The sequence below is a fragment of the Azolla caroliniana genome, unplaced genomic scaffold (genome assembly GCF_043228905.1).
Source record: "Azolla caroliniana isolate FFs.n. ecotype wild unplaced genomic scaffold, voAzoCaro1.0.p SCAF_10, whole genome shotgun sequence".
Lineage (NCBI taxonomy): Eukaryota > Viridiplantae > Streptophyta > Polypodiopsida > Salviniales > Salviniaceae > Azolla > Azolla caroliniana.
The window spans coordinates 14,798,248-14,814,954 of NW_028230445.1; the positions used below are offsets into that span (position 1 = coordinate 14,798,248).

General features: G+C 38.4%; 2 protein-coding genes across 2 annotated transcripts; both read left to right on the plus strand.

The window, feature by feature from the left end:
• The first annotated feature begins 5,963 nt into the window (after positions 1-5,963).
• LOC147859143 (uncharacterized) lies at positions 5,964-7,605 on the plus strand. Its single transcript, XM_087326286.1, has one exon. The coding sequence runs from the start codon at positions 5,964-5,966 to the stop codon at positions 7,473-7,475; it is 1,512 nt and encodes a 503-aa protein (XP_087182412.1). The 3' UTR covers positions 7,476-7,605.
• A 3,607-nt stretch (positions 7,606-11,212) lies between these two features.
• LOC147859144 (CCG-binding protein 1-like) lies at positions 11,213-13,674 on the plus strand. Its single transcript, XM_087325244.1, has 3 exons — positions 11,213-11,486; positions 11,787-11,860; positions 13,037-13,674. The coding sequence occupies exons 1-3, from the start codon at positions 11,237-11,239 to the stop codon at positions 13,394-13,396; spliced, it is 684 nt and encodes a 227-aa protein (XP_087181370.1). The 5' UTR covers positions 11,213-11,236; the 3' UTR covers positions 13,397-13,674.
• Positions 13,675-16,707: the final 3,033 nt, after the last annotated feature.

The window sequence follows — 16,707 nt, forward strand, 5'->3', positions numbered from 1 at the left end:
TGATATAATCTTGTGTCGACATTGCATGGCATCACATTGCGCCACCATAGGTGCGTTGGGCGCCTTATCATAGTTGTTGAGAATCAAGCTCAACTTGATCTAGTGTATGAACTCACCTTGAGAGTGAATAGACACTCCAACAGTCAAGAGTCACCATTATGTCACCTCTTTGTATTTTAGCATTTAGTATGAGTCATAAAATCATATTCTATGACACATAACTTATGAGCTTTCACATTCCCCATGCTCCATGAGTCTTGTAGTTAATGAAGAGAGAGGGTGACTATAGAAAGCACCCTCCTCCCACCTTGTATTTTGTTGAGTCTTTATCCTTTGTTAATATACTCTTACCTTGCGTATTCTTTGTGTCTTATTCCTTGTCTCTCTCTCACTCTCTCACTCTCTCTCATACACACACATAACTCGTATCTCTTCCGCTTCACAAGAATCCATCTCTTGATTCTTTACAATGGTCATATACACGCTTCTACAAACATCATCGTTTGATTGTGACATCACTATTTGACACAATTGTGTGCGTTAAGCACCCTCTCACAATCATGTGTCGAGATCCCTATCGTGTCTCCCCCTACGTGTTCGAGATTCAAAGCAAGTGCATTATGTTACGGGCATAACCATACTTTATCCACGTGTATAGAATACTACGGTACAATCTTACCACGGGATATTATATGGTTATGTTACGGGCATGGCTATATAATATCTCGTGTATAGAATACTACGGTACAATCTTACCATAGGATATTATATGGTCATGCCCGTAACACATTAGGATTAGAGAAAACCTATCTCAATATCAATTATGGTTGTGCATTAACAATGAGCTAAAGCCAACCTCTTATTGCACCATCCTTATCATTGTTTCCATACCATATAGCTCACAATCTCTTTGATATGAGACATGGTTTTGATGCTCATGCAATGAGACTTGTTAACAATGCATGCTTTGCCTTGAACAAGTTCAAGAATCTAAATGTTGACCTCACACTCACAATGCGCACTCTTAATTGTAATATTCATTAATTTTTCTTTAACATCTAGAGTCACTACTCATTCTTTTTCCAAAACAAAATATCCTTCCATTAGTTATATAGAAAGGTCATAACAGTTCAACATACAAAGTATTTTTTCCCCAACCCCGTCTTGTGTAAGATAATGGCTGAGGAAACAAATCTATGTACTCGAACATAGAGAAAATTGTCCAGTAATTACAATTTATTCCCTATACACATTGCAAGGTATCCATATCCATAGACAACAACAAAAGTATCTCTATTCAGAAAGAAGCCCTTTGAGGTCATAGTTATGAGCCATTCAATACTTCTTCAACTTGTACATCTCGTATTTGAAGAAGATCAACTACTTTGTTTGGTTTTTCAAGAGAACCACTATTCACATTGTGACTGTAAAATCAATAATTATGCTTCCTCTTTCCACATCAACCATCTTGCTGGATTACACCAAAATCCTATACATACACAACAACAAATTAAGTCAAGTTTCCTCCTCTCCTCATGAGCTTATTCGTCAGCCCCACACCATCATCGCTCATCCTTATCAAAAACATAAAAATTGCTTCGTTAAGTCCTCATGAACTATCTCGCCGAATACCACCAAATTCCTGCACATAAACAATAAAATGCGTGTAAAGTCCTCCTCGTCTCCTCATGAGAATATGCTTCGACCTCCACACCATCATCATCCTTATCCAAAACATAAATTCTACTTCCTTAAGTCCACATCATTCACCTTGCCAAATACCACCCAAATCTCGCACATACAACAATACAATGAGTCTTGTTTCCTCATACCCTCACGAGAGTATGCTTCGCCCCCCACACCGTCATCACTCATCCTTATCCAAAAACATATATTTTACTTCATCAAGTCCACATCAAACTTCTCGTCGATTACTGCCAAAACATGTACATACAAACAACTAATTTAGTCTAGTCTTCTAAATAGTCACTACTCATTCTTCAACGAGGTATGTCCATGCTTTAGCATAATCAACTACAACATGGTCATTGGTCTATCCACAAACATTTCGCTTCAATGGTGGTATACTCCAACATTAATAGGTCATTCATTTGCTTTGTGAACCCTAAAATTAGTCATAGTTTACTTCAACCGTGTCTAACAAAATTATTTGGACAATGTTGTAAATTCGAGAGCATCTTGCTTCATAAACATTTGTCAACCACTTTATGCATATCATGTGTGTGCAAAGTCTTAAAACGACAAAACTACATTCTCTTGTAGATTCTCTACTATGGGATGAAATATGAACTTTATAATAACATACTAGTTTAAGGAAACGTGAGTTATTAAAAATGTACTATGTGTCTCACAGTCATGAACTTTTCCACCACCATTCGAATGGAAAGATCATCAATCTTGGCTGAACATAAAATACAAAAACTATTCACTTGTCATTTTCTTTCATGATCATTAGAACTAGAATCATTGTTTCCCCTCACTTTGGTTGTTCCTACTATTTGAAGGCATCACCTTTTTCTTTTTCTTTTCTTGCATTGCTCTATACCAATTTCCATATCCATATGACCCATTTTTGTTGGACTTTTAGTGGAGATTCAAACCTCATTACCATGTATATAGTTGTCAAAGAGAATGGATTGGATTTTCGCGAAAAGGTGATGCCCAAAGCGGCTATCTAAAACAAGTCATGGTGTTTGATCATACTCAACACATTTGTGTATCTGTGATGTCTAGCCCCAAAATCACATTTTCACATCTAATGTTTTTATGAACACCAATATGGATTTATGTTTAGCCTTTAATTCGAATAGTCCCTTGAAATAATATTGGCATGTGTGTGAGCATACAATGAACAAGAGTTTAACCTTACTTGGCATACTTTCCTTTCTTGTCCATCCAAGACACGTTTGTCCAACCATATTGAATTGAACAAAAAGGTGTATGTTCCACTTTTGTGCCATAATCGCATGTATTTATATAAAATTGTTGTCCTATCTTGATTAGACTTTAGAGCTAACATAGCATGCATTTGAACATACAACAAGGGAGGTCATTGAAAATTCACTATATTTACAACCAATAATATTGTGACATAACATGTATTTATACATGATTATTTAGTCCGAACCATGCCGTAATGTGCACATAAACATAGAACATTAAGGAAAGGTTTCCCCACATGGATTTTTTCTTAGCAATTAAGTTTGAATGAGACCTTTGAGAAAACAATGGCTTGCATGTGTAACATACAAAAGCCATGTGAATACCTCTCTATCTCTTTTCTTTTTTTAATAAATGTGTGTGAAAAACACTACTTACAATGGGTAGTGGAACATGTTGAATTGCCTATAGGCAAAACTAACACTCCGCTGAGAAAAGAATCTCTTTCTCTCATCGTAATTAGCTTACCCTATCGGTAAGTTGTTACACTATAAGCCACTATGTCTTCTTCTCTCTATTATATACGTATCTCTTCTTCTTTTTTATTATTGTAATTAGCTTACCCTATTGGTAAGTTGTTACACTATGACAAGTCACTATGTCTTGGGGTTGAAACCCAATTTTACTCACCTCTCTATTATATACTTCATACATTATCTCTTAATTCACTAGATGCCATTGTGGAATGTAGGGCCATCTGAGCTACATACATCTCTCTCTCTTTTTTCATACTCGAGGTACTCTGATATTTCTATAAGTGGTCTATAAGAAGGAAAAAGGAGAAAATTAGTTGGAGAGTTCATGCATAAAGAAATGTCTTAATGTTTGAAATGACATGAAAAAACAATCCCCCGCAAAAAAGAAGAAGGATTAGTCATTGTCCTTGATGAACATATTCAAAAAGTGCCTTTGAAATTGTTCTCTCAAATTCCCAAATATCTTGGACAAAGAATGACCATTCCAAAGTTCCTTGCCTTCTCTTTATAGATTGTGTAGGAATTTATGGAGTCTGATTCAATTACCAAAAATACTTTGCAATTAGTTCTATAGTAGCATCCACCTTCATTTATTTAGTCTCCTAGCATGAAATGTTGACTACCTTCTAGAAATTTTGGCTCATAACTAACCTCTCCCATCTTATGTGTGTCTATTCAAATACCACAATATAACAATGACTACCTCCTGGATTAGTAAAGGTTGCTAATAGCTATAGTCTATGATACCATGCTACCTCATGTCTACATATATGAGAAGGAGCACATTGAGATACAACGTAACATACTCCCTATCCATAGGTGATCATAAATAGTAATGTTAAAAACTTATGAGTTTTCTCCATGTCCAAATGTTTGAACACAAGGAATACCATGGAAATCCCTCATATCATAGCTCCTAAGCTCAAGGACATACGGAAAACTTTTTTTTTTCTTCTCTTGAGCAATACTTGCTTGATGAGGATGGTGGTATAATGGAAGATTCAAGCTCACAATAATCCTTGGAAGATTTGTGCTCACAAGCATCCTCCACATGATTAGTCATAGGCTTCTTTTTTCGAATAAATGTGTTTGCTCAACGAGCTTGTAACATAACATCTAATATAAAACTTTCCACTCTTAACTAAAATGCATATGCGATGTTGTTTTGTGCATTAGATTTCCATAAAAACCAAAATGGGTCTGAAAAAGTGGTTTTGGGTATATTTGTGACCCTAAATTATCATGTGTTTCCAACCATGAGGAGACAATGAAAACATCTAAAAAGGATCCATAAAAGAACATGCAAACAAAACCTATTAAGTGTACCAATTCCGACCTAGTAAACCCCCATCACAACATTTGCAAACATAGATGGTATATTCATGGCTATTAGAGGATCGATCTCGAGAAGTTTCTATCTAGACATAGAACCATTTAGGCACGGCTTTGATCGATGCTATGACATTGGACAATGGGCGTGGACCGTTGCTAAGGCAAACACAGGGGCTTAAACAAACTCTCGCAACGTGTTAAGGGGAACTTTGAAGGCATTAAACGGGTTACAAGAGCGGGGATATTTTGACAGGAGATAAAAGAGGTCGGGTTCTTTGTGGGTCATAGAGCGGTGCTAGTCGAATGGGCTATGCTAATTGTATCGGTTACTAATTGCAAAAGTAGGGGCAACAAATCCACATGGCGAACGAAGGCAACGGTGTGTGAGGGCCCAAGGCTAATAATAATATGAACGAACGGCTCCAACGAGGAGCATGGCGGACAAAGCGAGTGCGGTAGAGTGTTGGATCGATCGAGGCTAATGACCGGCTAAATAAATGACCGGCCGGCCGCCTTGGCTCTCTATCTTTAACAACAAACACGAGGGACAAAATAAAATAAACACAAACAAACAGACAGACAAGACAGAAAGGGATTTATTTTTCTGAGTTTGCGAGGCAAACAAAAGGAAAATAACTGCACAAAAAGAAAAAAATGAACATGACGATGAACAGACGCCCCCAACGATCTTCTGTAGCGTGCCCATGCTCATTCCTGCAACGCTTCACTCCTCATTTCTTCCTATTCTTCTTCTTCTCCATCTCTTTCTCCTGCTTCCTCCTGTAATTTTTCATATCTCTCGGCTCAGTCACTCAGTACATTCAGTCAGTCTCCTCCTCCTCTTCTTCTTCTTCTTCTTCACACGTATTTTTCCTGCACCAAATGTATAAGCCGTAGAGAAACTCCAGAATCAGGCTGCCCCTAGAGACAGACCAGAATCAGAGTTAGGGTTTCCTGTTCTCCTATGCTTTCTAATACCTGGCTTTTGCACAAAAGATAGAAGATATATCCTTTCTTAGTGAAATACTCTAATTAGGGCTGAGGTTAGAGAAGGCTTAATCTTGCCCTATGCTTCATGAATGTTTATATGGTTTTGCTCAAATTTATACCCCCCCTGAAGAGAAAGACTATAATCAGCCTTAGGGTTACGGTGGCTCTTCTCCCGTTGGATTACAAATATATGGTTTTGCACAAATGTATACATCTAGAGAAAGAACAGGTCTAGATTTAGGTCTAGGCGTAGGTTTAGAGTTAGAATTAGGGTTAGGGTTTCACACTTCACCTCCTAGAAGAACATATACTACTAATTCTGCTAGTAATAGTAACATAAGATTCATACCGCCATCCCGACACACATCATCCAATTCTACTATGAGCCGATGCTTCGACAAGACCCGAAAAACCGTTGGTTTTGACCATAGGAACCCCCCCTTTGGAAGAAGCCAATCAGTTAACCGATCCCGAAGTGGTAGTTACACCAGCAATGGAAAAGCTTCTTGTGGTAACAATATCGATAACCATAACAGTAACAATAGAAGAAGAAGAAATGATAGCCCTACGACATTTTCGAGGCCACCTCATGATACCATGGTCCAATCAAAATCAAAAGGTGGTGAAAATGCCGACTTAGACGTGTTGCTTCGTCGCCTCTCGGTTCTTCAACTCGAGATGAAAGATTTGTTAAATGGGAGGTCTCTTAAAGATAGATTGCAAGTCATTGGTCAAAAGACGGATGACAATGATAACCATTTCTCGAACTCGAATGATAATTGTTATAGTAGCAGTGGTAGTAGTGGTAGTAGTAGTAGTAGTAGTAGTAGCTCAAGTCGAGACCATCATGCAAAGGGTAAATCTCGTGTAAAAGAGAAAAACAATGAACCTAAAGGTCTTCCGCAAAATCACTCCAATGGATCGAAAGAGAAAGGTAAGAAGCATTCTATGAGCAAAAAGGAAGAAGAAAGAGAAGTAGAAGGTCGTGTTGCTATGAGAAGAGAAGATCATGGGGGTGGAACCCATGGAAAGATTGAAGTAAAAGAGTCAAAATATGATACCATGGATGAATTGGCTAGAGAGACGCGCGACGAGATTTCCGAAGAAAGAAAGCAAATAATTCATCTATGGCAAGAGTATAATTGTGATTTGCATTTAAAACGAATCATTGATGTTTCTCGAAAGGATGCTGCCTTCAGAATGCTCGAAAAAGTCATCCATTCAAGGCTTACATATTACATGTTGCAATACATCGCAGCAGTGGCAAAGGGTCTCATAGGAGATGAAAAGACTCATTATCTATGTTTTTTCAAGAGGGAAGGTCCTTTTCGGACCAAACCGTTGAATGAAGGCACATATTGCGAGCTTCTAAATTTCATGTGTAAACAACCAAATCCAGCTAGGGATGTGGTAAAAGCTTTGGAAGTGTCGGAGGAAGGGCTAGAAGAAGAAGGAGGACGAGCCGGTTATAACCCGACTGCGATAGGAAATGTTCGAGCCCAAATGAGAGTGTTCTTGTCGGTAGCGGGATCCTATGCAAATACGGTTGCTTCTCAAACCGAAAGTGTTGAGGATCTATTTACATGTGAATTCTTGAAAGATCTCACACAAGCTGCTAACCAAGGTAAATTGGGTGCTCTACAAAATGCTCACCAATTAATCAAACTAGCTTGCTTTCTGGTTCTAAAACAAATGGATATCTCGTTCATTGGTTGATTTGGTCACGAGAAAGCTATTATATGGCCGATTAGCTTTGTATGGAATGGAGAAAAAAAGAAGAGTTAGAGAGTAAGAATGATGCAATGGCTATATACCTTTACCTTTTAAAGATTATTGGCACTACTTGTGACTTTGATGGAAAAAAAGGTTTGGCATATACAAAAGCAAAAGCAAAAGAAGATGGCAAAGGAAATGGAATCACAAAGGAAGGGAAAATGCAAAAGAGAAGCATGAAGGAAAAAGGAAAACATATATTGATTCATGTGTAGAAAGTGGGTTATCTTGGCCGGTCTCCGAAAACACCATTCATTCCTTCTTTTATGCTCTTGTGCATTGCCGATTCGGTCATTGCACTTGAAATCTTTGTACAAAAGCTTTATTTCTTGAGGTAAACATTGAAGTCTTAACCTCCTTGATTGGACTTTGATGACTTCTTATATTTCTCATTGTGTCATGCACCCCCACTCACCCATAGATGTTATGTGTGTATATATTTTTATGTGTGGGTGTCCGTGGTGTTTAGTGTTGTTAAACTTGTCATTAATACTATAAGATTGATTTGGAGGAGGCAATGGAGTTGTATCTATGTATTTGTTGTTTTTTAATTGTTTTCTCTAGCTATTACTTTTCCTTTTCTCCACATGGCATGTACACCCATTGTGTTCCATTTGCACATGTAGAGAACCTTAAAGAAAAACTTTACGTGTGAATGGACATATTATCCATGCCATGAGAATTTTGGAACTAATAACATTGTGAGCAAAATCTGAAAATCAATCAATGATCCACGAGTGTTGCATGAAATGAGCCGATGTAATTGAAACAACTGCTTCCTCTAATGCTAAATGATGTTTTTTCTATATTAACATCAATGTTTATTTTTGCAATTTACCACATAGGTTATTACATATTCTCTCCTTTTCTTTTATTGTAGTTAGCTTACTCTATTGGTAAGTTGTTATATATATATATATATATATAAGTTAGCCTTAATTATGGAAGACATTTAGATTGATTCAATGTGAATAATTATAAAACATATAAATCTAACTATTTTTTAGCATCATGTATCGATATAACACTATAAAGGGCATATATAACAAATGCACACACATATATATGAATGTATTAATATCGATTTTTTATCTTTCATTGAATTTAGGGTAGCTTTAATTAAGATTCCTCCTTTAGCAGAAGTGACTAAACTAGAGTGTATCATGTATGTCATGCCCTCTATTCACATAATTAGTATTGTGTTTTAGTGTGATTCTCGAGCTTCCATTTCTTTTGCTCTCGCCACTATGACTAATGAATTAGTCATCCGAAAATAAGTTAGGAAGTTAAAAATATAAACACGAAGAAACTAACGTTTGATCCACATGAAAAGCTTACTTGTAGAGAAGTTTCCACTTTTCACTAAGAGAAGCTAATCCTTGTTGAACTCCTTAATATTGACGAGATTCCCAAGATTTTAGATTAGAAATTCAATAGTTTTAAGAGGATAGATCAACGAAATTTATTTGGAAGATGGAAACATAAGCGACTTGTAAGTCATTGCTTTTGCACCTTTCCGACACTCTCAAAGGAATTTGCACCCATGTATCCTGCTTTGGTTCTACCCCAAATTCAAGTATATGAATCCCAATATCAAGGCTCAACACTTATAATGATACCATATAGAGCATTGTGTGGAATTGTTGCTTCTCACTTGTTTCATGACGAGTGGGTATCCCATGCATACTCATACTCCATCCCACACTCTCATTTAACCAAGCACGAATAACGATCATCAACACATTAATAATCAATCACCGAAATTTGGCTTCATAACCCAACTTCCCACCATGTTTCTATATGTTGTTGAAAACTTATTATTTTATGGTACATGAGAAATACTTTTGAATACGAGTTTTTTCATGTCTTGATAATATTTGTTTTTCATGTATTCACAGTTTCTCTCTCAACGATTTTGGGTGCTTGTTTTATGCATGATGTACTAGGCAATATATTGTAAAAAATTGTGAAAGTTTATAAAGTGGACATCAAAATGACCAGACTAAAATGTATGATGGTTATTGGCACGTTTGGTCAATACTTGGCACATTTTAGGTCAATATTGGTTTGTCCAACCTAAGCATGCTAAAAAAAACAACGGATAATTTTTTGCCATAGAAAACGGGACGTATGGCTTGACATTCAATTTGAACTATAGGGTCCAATGTACTGTCATGATCAACCAATAAACATGATATCTACACTATTGCAAAAAATATATCCCGTGGTAAGATTGTACCGTAGTATTCTATACACGTGGATAAAGTGTGAGGGTTAAACGAGAGTGTAAAGAAGGGAAGGATTACTTTTAATACTTGGGATTGAGACAACCCATTAAGGTCAAGTGTGAACTTGCATGGGGGCCTTAGGTCTGGCTATAAATATGAGGCCTATTTGGGACCTCTTGACTACGTCGAGACTCTGTCCTTGTGGTGGATCAACTCTTATAGCGAGCGTGCCAGTACCAGGTATGGGACACGAATCGAGGCTCGAGTTCGTCTCAATCCCTTCGCTCGGGGATGGTCGAGTGGATTGACACCCTTCTTTCTCTCTCTCCTTTCTATTTATCTATCCATTAATTCCTTATCATATGCTTACATTAGGATCTAGGTCTAACACCACCAATGTAAGAAGTGCTACAAAGTTTCATAAGTTGTTTGCCCAACTTATGTCATTGCCAAGTATTTTGTACCTCATCAAGGTTTTTTGTCTTGATGTTCAATCTAAATTTGGCATAATGTAACCAAACATCGCCATCCATGAACTAAATATTTTAAATTCGTATCCCCCTTTGGAGCCAATGCTTTTGTGCCACATAAGCATAGATAATACGAAAAGGGACAAGTTATGGATAAGGCAAACATAACACAGAAATGGGCCCATGTGATCATCAAAACAAGAAAGTATTGACTTTTTTCGAGTGTTCTTAGTACAAATGTGCAATAACGTGACAAAGATAAGACCATAGTTTTTTATTTTTTGCAAAGCCCACAGTTTCTCTTCTCTCTCTCTCTCTTTCCGAAACTCGTGATGGACAAAGGAATATCGATTTTGGCTTAAGATGTTTCACACTAGCATCGATTTCGTGCCGAGATGTTCATACGAGCTCGATACCAATGGTTTCGCGGAGGCCCACCTGGGGCACATTCTCTCTCATTCACTCTCTCTCTCTCTCTCTCTCACACACACACACACACACACACACACACACACACACTCTCTCTCTCTCTCTCTCTCTCTCTCTCTCTCTCTTTATCGAAGCATGGTGGGCCAGGCGAAACGGAAGCCTCGACACACACAGACACACACACGCTAGGATAACGGAGCTGACAAGAGGGTTGAGGCGGGCCAATTTTTGTTAAGCCGACCGATGATGTCCCGTCGTCCCCTGCCCCCCGCCGAGCTTCTCTTATGGGTCTCTGTGTGGTCTATCTCTTGGGAGAAGGAGCTATAAGGGTGGCTCTTGTTTTGGTGCCCACAGGAAAGCACGCAATTTAGAGAAAAAAGGAAAAGGAATTTAAGAAGAAGAAGAAGAAGAAACAGGGGCCAGATGTATATGTACTTATTATGTATGTATGTATATATAGTGTATATGAAGAAGGAAGGAAACAGAGCATTCTCTCTGTTCCTTCTTATCCACCACACCTTTCATACATACTGATACAATACATACCCACATAATACACAGAGCCCCCCCCACCCCAATGGATTTCTCTCTGCTCTCTCATCTTCCTTCTCCTCCTCCTCTATCCATCTCTTTTCCTAAACATTCTTCTTCTCGTCTTTTCATTTACTGTCAGAACCCTTCTTCTTCATCTTCTTCTTCTCCATCTTCTTCTTCTTCTTCTTCTTCTTCTCCATCTATGCCTCAAATGGAGCCATTCAATCGCAGCAGGCTCAATCGCCTAATTCCTGAACCATCCCTGCTCGAGAAGGCAGAACACGCCATCGCTGGTAATTAATTCCGGAACGTTTTCTTTTCCTTGTCCTGTTTTCACAGATTTTGGCATTTTTTTTTTTTGTTGCTCTTGGTATTTTTCTTCTTCTTGTTTTAGCCAAACTCTGCATCTGTTGTTGATTTCTGCATTTTCCGCCGTTTTTTCTTCGTCTTGTAATTCTCTGTGTTCGTCGTCGTCGTCGTCGTCGATGTTGTTGTTACTGTTCTTATTTCTGAAACACAGTCCATTTTGTTTTCTTTACTTGTCATTTGCTTGCGTTTCCTTTACCTTCAGTTTTCTTCTGTTTTGTGTGCAGATCGATGCAGTATTCTGGAAGGAGATGAAGCATACAATTGTTGGGAGGCTCTCTTCGAGTTCGAGAAAATGAAGGTAGGAAATGGTGGAAACAACCATTCTTTTCCATTTTTTTGTATATAAATTAGATAGATAGAGAGATGGAGAGCTTGTAAATGGGAACTTCTAGAATCTTTGAGAAAGAGAAAGGAGATAAAGAGGAAGAAGACGAAGATGGAACCAAAACTTTCATACGAAAAGGATGTTAGAAATGATGATCTTGGATATCAGAACGCTACTAAAACAAAGACTAACTTTGATATGGGAACTACTAGAAGGTAAGAAGAAGAAAATGCCATTTCTCTAAGCAAGAAAATGATGATTTTGGAGATCTGAACTGTTTTGATCATGGAGATCTGACAAAGAAACCAAAAGGAGGAGGAGATGATGATGAAGAAGAATGGTGGATTCATATTAGCATCAGAGAAGATTGATGGAAACAGAGCCATAGAAGAGTGAAGATTAAGGAACATTTAACAACATATCAGTAGCATTCTAGAAGAGTGATATCGATAGAGATGGAATCGTATTAGCAGCCCAAAAGTGCAAGGATTAAGCACAACATATTAGCCTCCTGGAAGAGCAAGATGGATTCATATTAGCATTCTAGTAGCATCCTAGAAGAGTGAAGATTAAGGAACATTTAACAACATATCAGTAGCATTCTAGAAGAGTGATATCAATAGAGATGGAATCGTATTAGTAGCCCAAAAGTGCAAGGATTAAGCACAACATATTAGCCTCCTGGAAGAGCGAGATGATACTAGCTTGTATAGATAGATATTTAGCATCCATAGAGAGGCCAATATTGGCCCATAGGACCTAAGTACAAAAGCTATCTTGATGTGTGTCTTCTCCCTAAGAAGGGATTATTATTCATACTTTGAAGCACCAAGTCTCGATGTGTGAATAAGGCATACACATATGAGCCCAACCTTCTAGGTCTTATCTTTAGTGTGATACTCAAGTCATCACCCCCCTCTTAATATATCATCACAAGTGATATTCATCCTCTACTAGCCCTTCTTTTGCATACCTTACATGTCTTTATATTTGGCTGATTTTGATTCCATAATGCAACTTCAATACCTAGGTTGTGTGAAGGAGTGTTAGAGCTCAATGAGAGTTAATACTCATGTTAGTAATGAAAGGGGGGGGGGTTGTGAGGGACAAAGAGCTATGTGGTAGACATTTATGGTTATTTGAATGCAGCATGAATGCACGGAAAAGTGCGATATTGCTTCATCTAAGGATAAATCCACAGCCTGTGAACCATTGGATCGCCTCGGGAACCTAGTTCGACAATCAGAAGGAGTGGCGACATTGATTGATAATGTTCTAATGTTGAGCAAAGCTAAGGAAATCCATCAAAAGGCACCTGGAGAAAAAACTGCTACACCCGAGGACAAGGAGAAGAAAGTGCATTTCTTTCCGGAACCGGATTCGTTGCCTCCAACAAAGGAGGATTTGGAGCTTCAAGAAAGTGCTAGAATGCCAGAGTCTCCTTTCACGAGAGTGTTGAGGAAGATGGGTAGCCATTCATCTCCCTACCAAGATTGTGAACCGTTCTGACAGACAAGATAATCGATTCTGGGTGTCCTTCTTTGAGAGAAGTCTTAAGTTTTGAGTACAATGAAAGAAAGAAAAATATGGTTTTTTGCTTAGAGACAAAGCTAATGCTGATTGTAAATAGGAGAGCTGCTTAAAATTATTTGCACTACCTTGTTTTCTCATAGCCAAGTTTTTATTGATTGTAAATAGGAGAGCTTTTGCACTTCTTGCAATAGATTGTATATAATGAATGCAATACATGTAAAATTCAAACAAAATGTACATACATTGTTCTGTCCTCTCTCGAGATAGACCTAAATAGACTCGTCTATGGTTAGTGGAGGATCTAACGCCATGTTCATAGGATTGTGATGTATGACTTTGCCAACTTCCATCATGAACCTCCCCAAGTGAAACTGTTACAAAGTTTGTCTATGGGCACCAATGTAAATGTGGTAAAGGAAACTCTAATATGTGAGTATATGGGGTTGTAAGACATTCTATGAAAGAGTGTGGAGTCCACAACCTTTTCTTGGTGTATCAGGTAGTAGTAGTAAACCAAGTAGAGTTTATGGTCAAAACTTTGCATGCACAAGTAAACTCTAGAGTGATGGGATGGAGTCATGCCACATTGGATCATAAAGGTTGCTTTTTAAGTATGTTTTGGCCAGGAGACAAGAAAAGGTAAGCTTGTGCGCGTACTTATTTTTCCCTTATGGTTCAAACTAATGGTAAGGATCACAACTTGTGATGAGTTTTTGTTCAGATTTACACCCAAATAGATTAAATTGATTAAGACCACACATGAATCAAAAGTGCGAGGGATGAGTTTTGGTTTAGATTTACATGAACAAAATGAATTAATTAAGGGCACATGGGTTGTGCAAATGTGATTGGATTAGATATTTTTTAGTGTCCATAGAGAGGCAATATTTACCCATGGGACCTAAGTACACAACTTTCTTAATGTGTGTCTCTTCTTAAGAAGGGATATTCATACTTCAAAGCGTAAAGTCTTGTGTGTGAATAAGGCATATACAAATGAGCTCAACCTTCTAGGTGTTCTCTTTAGTGTGGCACTGCAAGTCATCACCTCTTAATATGTCATAATTGCTTTCACGAATTGCACTATATGTGGAGCATGTAAAAAGCCATTGATACTCATCCTCTATTAGCCTTCCTCACATACCTTAATTGCGTTTATGGCTAATGGGGTTTGATGCCATTATGCAACTTTAAGACCTAGGTTGTGCGATTGAGTACGAAGGCGTGTTAGGGCTCTACGAGAGTTAATACTCATTTAGTAAGTTTTCTTGCCTTTTGAATCCAACAATTAAGGTTGACCTTTACAACATAATATTCTAATTTATCCTTTTAGCATCTTCCCATTCGAAAGCATTAACCTTTTCTTAATGACTACATATTTTATAACATCATTTGAAAGGTCTAAGAGATCTTCTACAACCCATCTTATGAACCATTTTTTGATGTCAACTACCAACTAGATGGGATATTTTTTCTCTTATGATTTTTGTCGCTCACATCCAACATTCCAACCAAGATGTGGTAATCTATGTGTTGAGAATCAAGCTCAACTTGTGTGAACACGTGCTTCTGAAGAAAAGGACGATGTGTGAAAAAGTGTGTGAGCACACTTTATTGTAATCCGTGCAATTGTCAAGTGTTAATGTGGTCAAAGAATATTAGATATTCTTATGACAAAATCGTACTCAAGTGGATATCTTGGTTAGATTGCACCAACACATTTAATATGGCACACACACACACACACACACACACACACACACACACAAACAAAGAGTTAGATTCTTTACATGGTATCAGAGCGCGAGGGTTAGAGATCCTTCACTAAGCTCTACCATTGAAAACGCATGAGCAGTTAGAGACGCAGTTTTAAAACCTGCCATCGTCGTTGTAGTGTTGCACAACAAGAAGCTCACGTTAACATGACCATACAAATCAAGCCAAATCAGAAAAATGAATGCATAGATGGGTAGCGCACTTCCAACAGAGAAGTTGGACATGCACAACTACACATCTTGGGAATATAAGATGCAACAATCTTGGGAATATAAGAGGCAAGGGTATTGGAGTTATATCGAGGGAGCTCAAGAAACAACCCCCAATATTACAAATCCTAACTACCCCACATGGTAGCAAGGCGCTAGTAGGGTGATGTATTGTTTGGCAATATGTGTGCAAGATCACATGCTAAGCTATATTCGTGATGCGAAATGCATACTAGATGGGTAGCGCACTTCCAACAGAGAAGTTGGACATGCACAACTACACATCTTGGGAATATAAGATGCAACAATCTTGGGAATATAAGAGGCAAGGGTATTGGAGTTATATCGAGGGAGCTCAAGAAACAACCCCCAATATTACAAATCCTAACTACCCCACATGGTAGCAAGGCGCTAGTAGGGTGATGTATTGTTTGGCAATATGTGTGCAAGATCACATGCTAAGCTATATTCGTGATGCGAAAGCCCCAACAAAAGCGTGGAAAAACATGAAGAAGATTTTTGTGACTTCAACCATAGCGAGAAAACTTCAACTCCAGCAGGAGTTGAACAATATTCGGCAGGGGGATATGGCAATTGATGATGACGAGATGGTGCATATCTGCCTTGGCAAAAATATGGCTCATTTTGAACTGCCATAACAACAAGGGAGAACCCCCAAGCTTTTTTGACTTGCAATCCATGCTAATGGTTGAGGAGAACCATACACAGTTGAAAAGCACGACATTTGATGGCCATATGCTATATACACATGATGATCTTGGTCGAGGTCATGGTCATGGTCATGAAAACCGGGGGAGGAATGGCCAAGGAAGAGGTGGACCGACGATGTCCACAACAGTTTAATTCTAGGCAGCAAGAAGGTCGAAACAACCGAGGGAATTCCGGCAAAAAAGGGAGCTTCCACCAACATGCATCAACCAGGCAGAACCATAAAACTGAATGTTGGTATTGTGGAAAGCCTGGCCACTTTGAAGCCGAGTGTCGGAAGAAGAAGAATGACTCAGCTGCCTCACCCCGATAGCAAACAAACTATGCTATGATGGCTGACCTAGAAAACAAAGGGCCGATGTTTGTTATGCGACATCGGACGAATAACATGATAACAAGTGTTTCCCAACCTGATGATGTATGGTTCGTGGACTCAAGTGCCTCAAATCACATGACAAGTCATCAAGAATGGTTCATGAATTTGAGGGAACCCGAGAGACCCGGTGTGGTGGAGATTGATGATGACTCCAGACACATGATTGAGCACGTTGGAGATGTGGCCCTTAACAATCA

What these genes read in the sequence shown, in the direction of transcription:
- LOC147859143 (XM_087326286.1), top strand. Translation starts at nt 5,964, where the DNA reads ATGTATACATCTAGAGAAAGAACAGGTCTAGATTTAGGTCTAGGCGTA.
- LOC147859144 (XM_087325244.1), top strand. Translation starts at nt 11,237, where the DNA reads ATGGATTTCTCTCTGCTCTCTCATCTTCCTTCTCCTCCTCCTCTATCC. An exon ending in GGCAGAACACGCCATCGCTG is followed by an intron (nt 11,487 to 11,786) that starts GTAATTAATTCC and finishes TTTTGTGTGCAG; the next exon opens with ATCGATGCAGTATTCTGGAA. An exon ending in TCGAGTTCGAGAAAATGAAG is followed by an intron (nt 11,861 to 13,036) that starts GTAGGAAATGGT and finishes ATTTGAATGCAG; the next exon opens with CATGAATGCACGGAAAAGTG.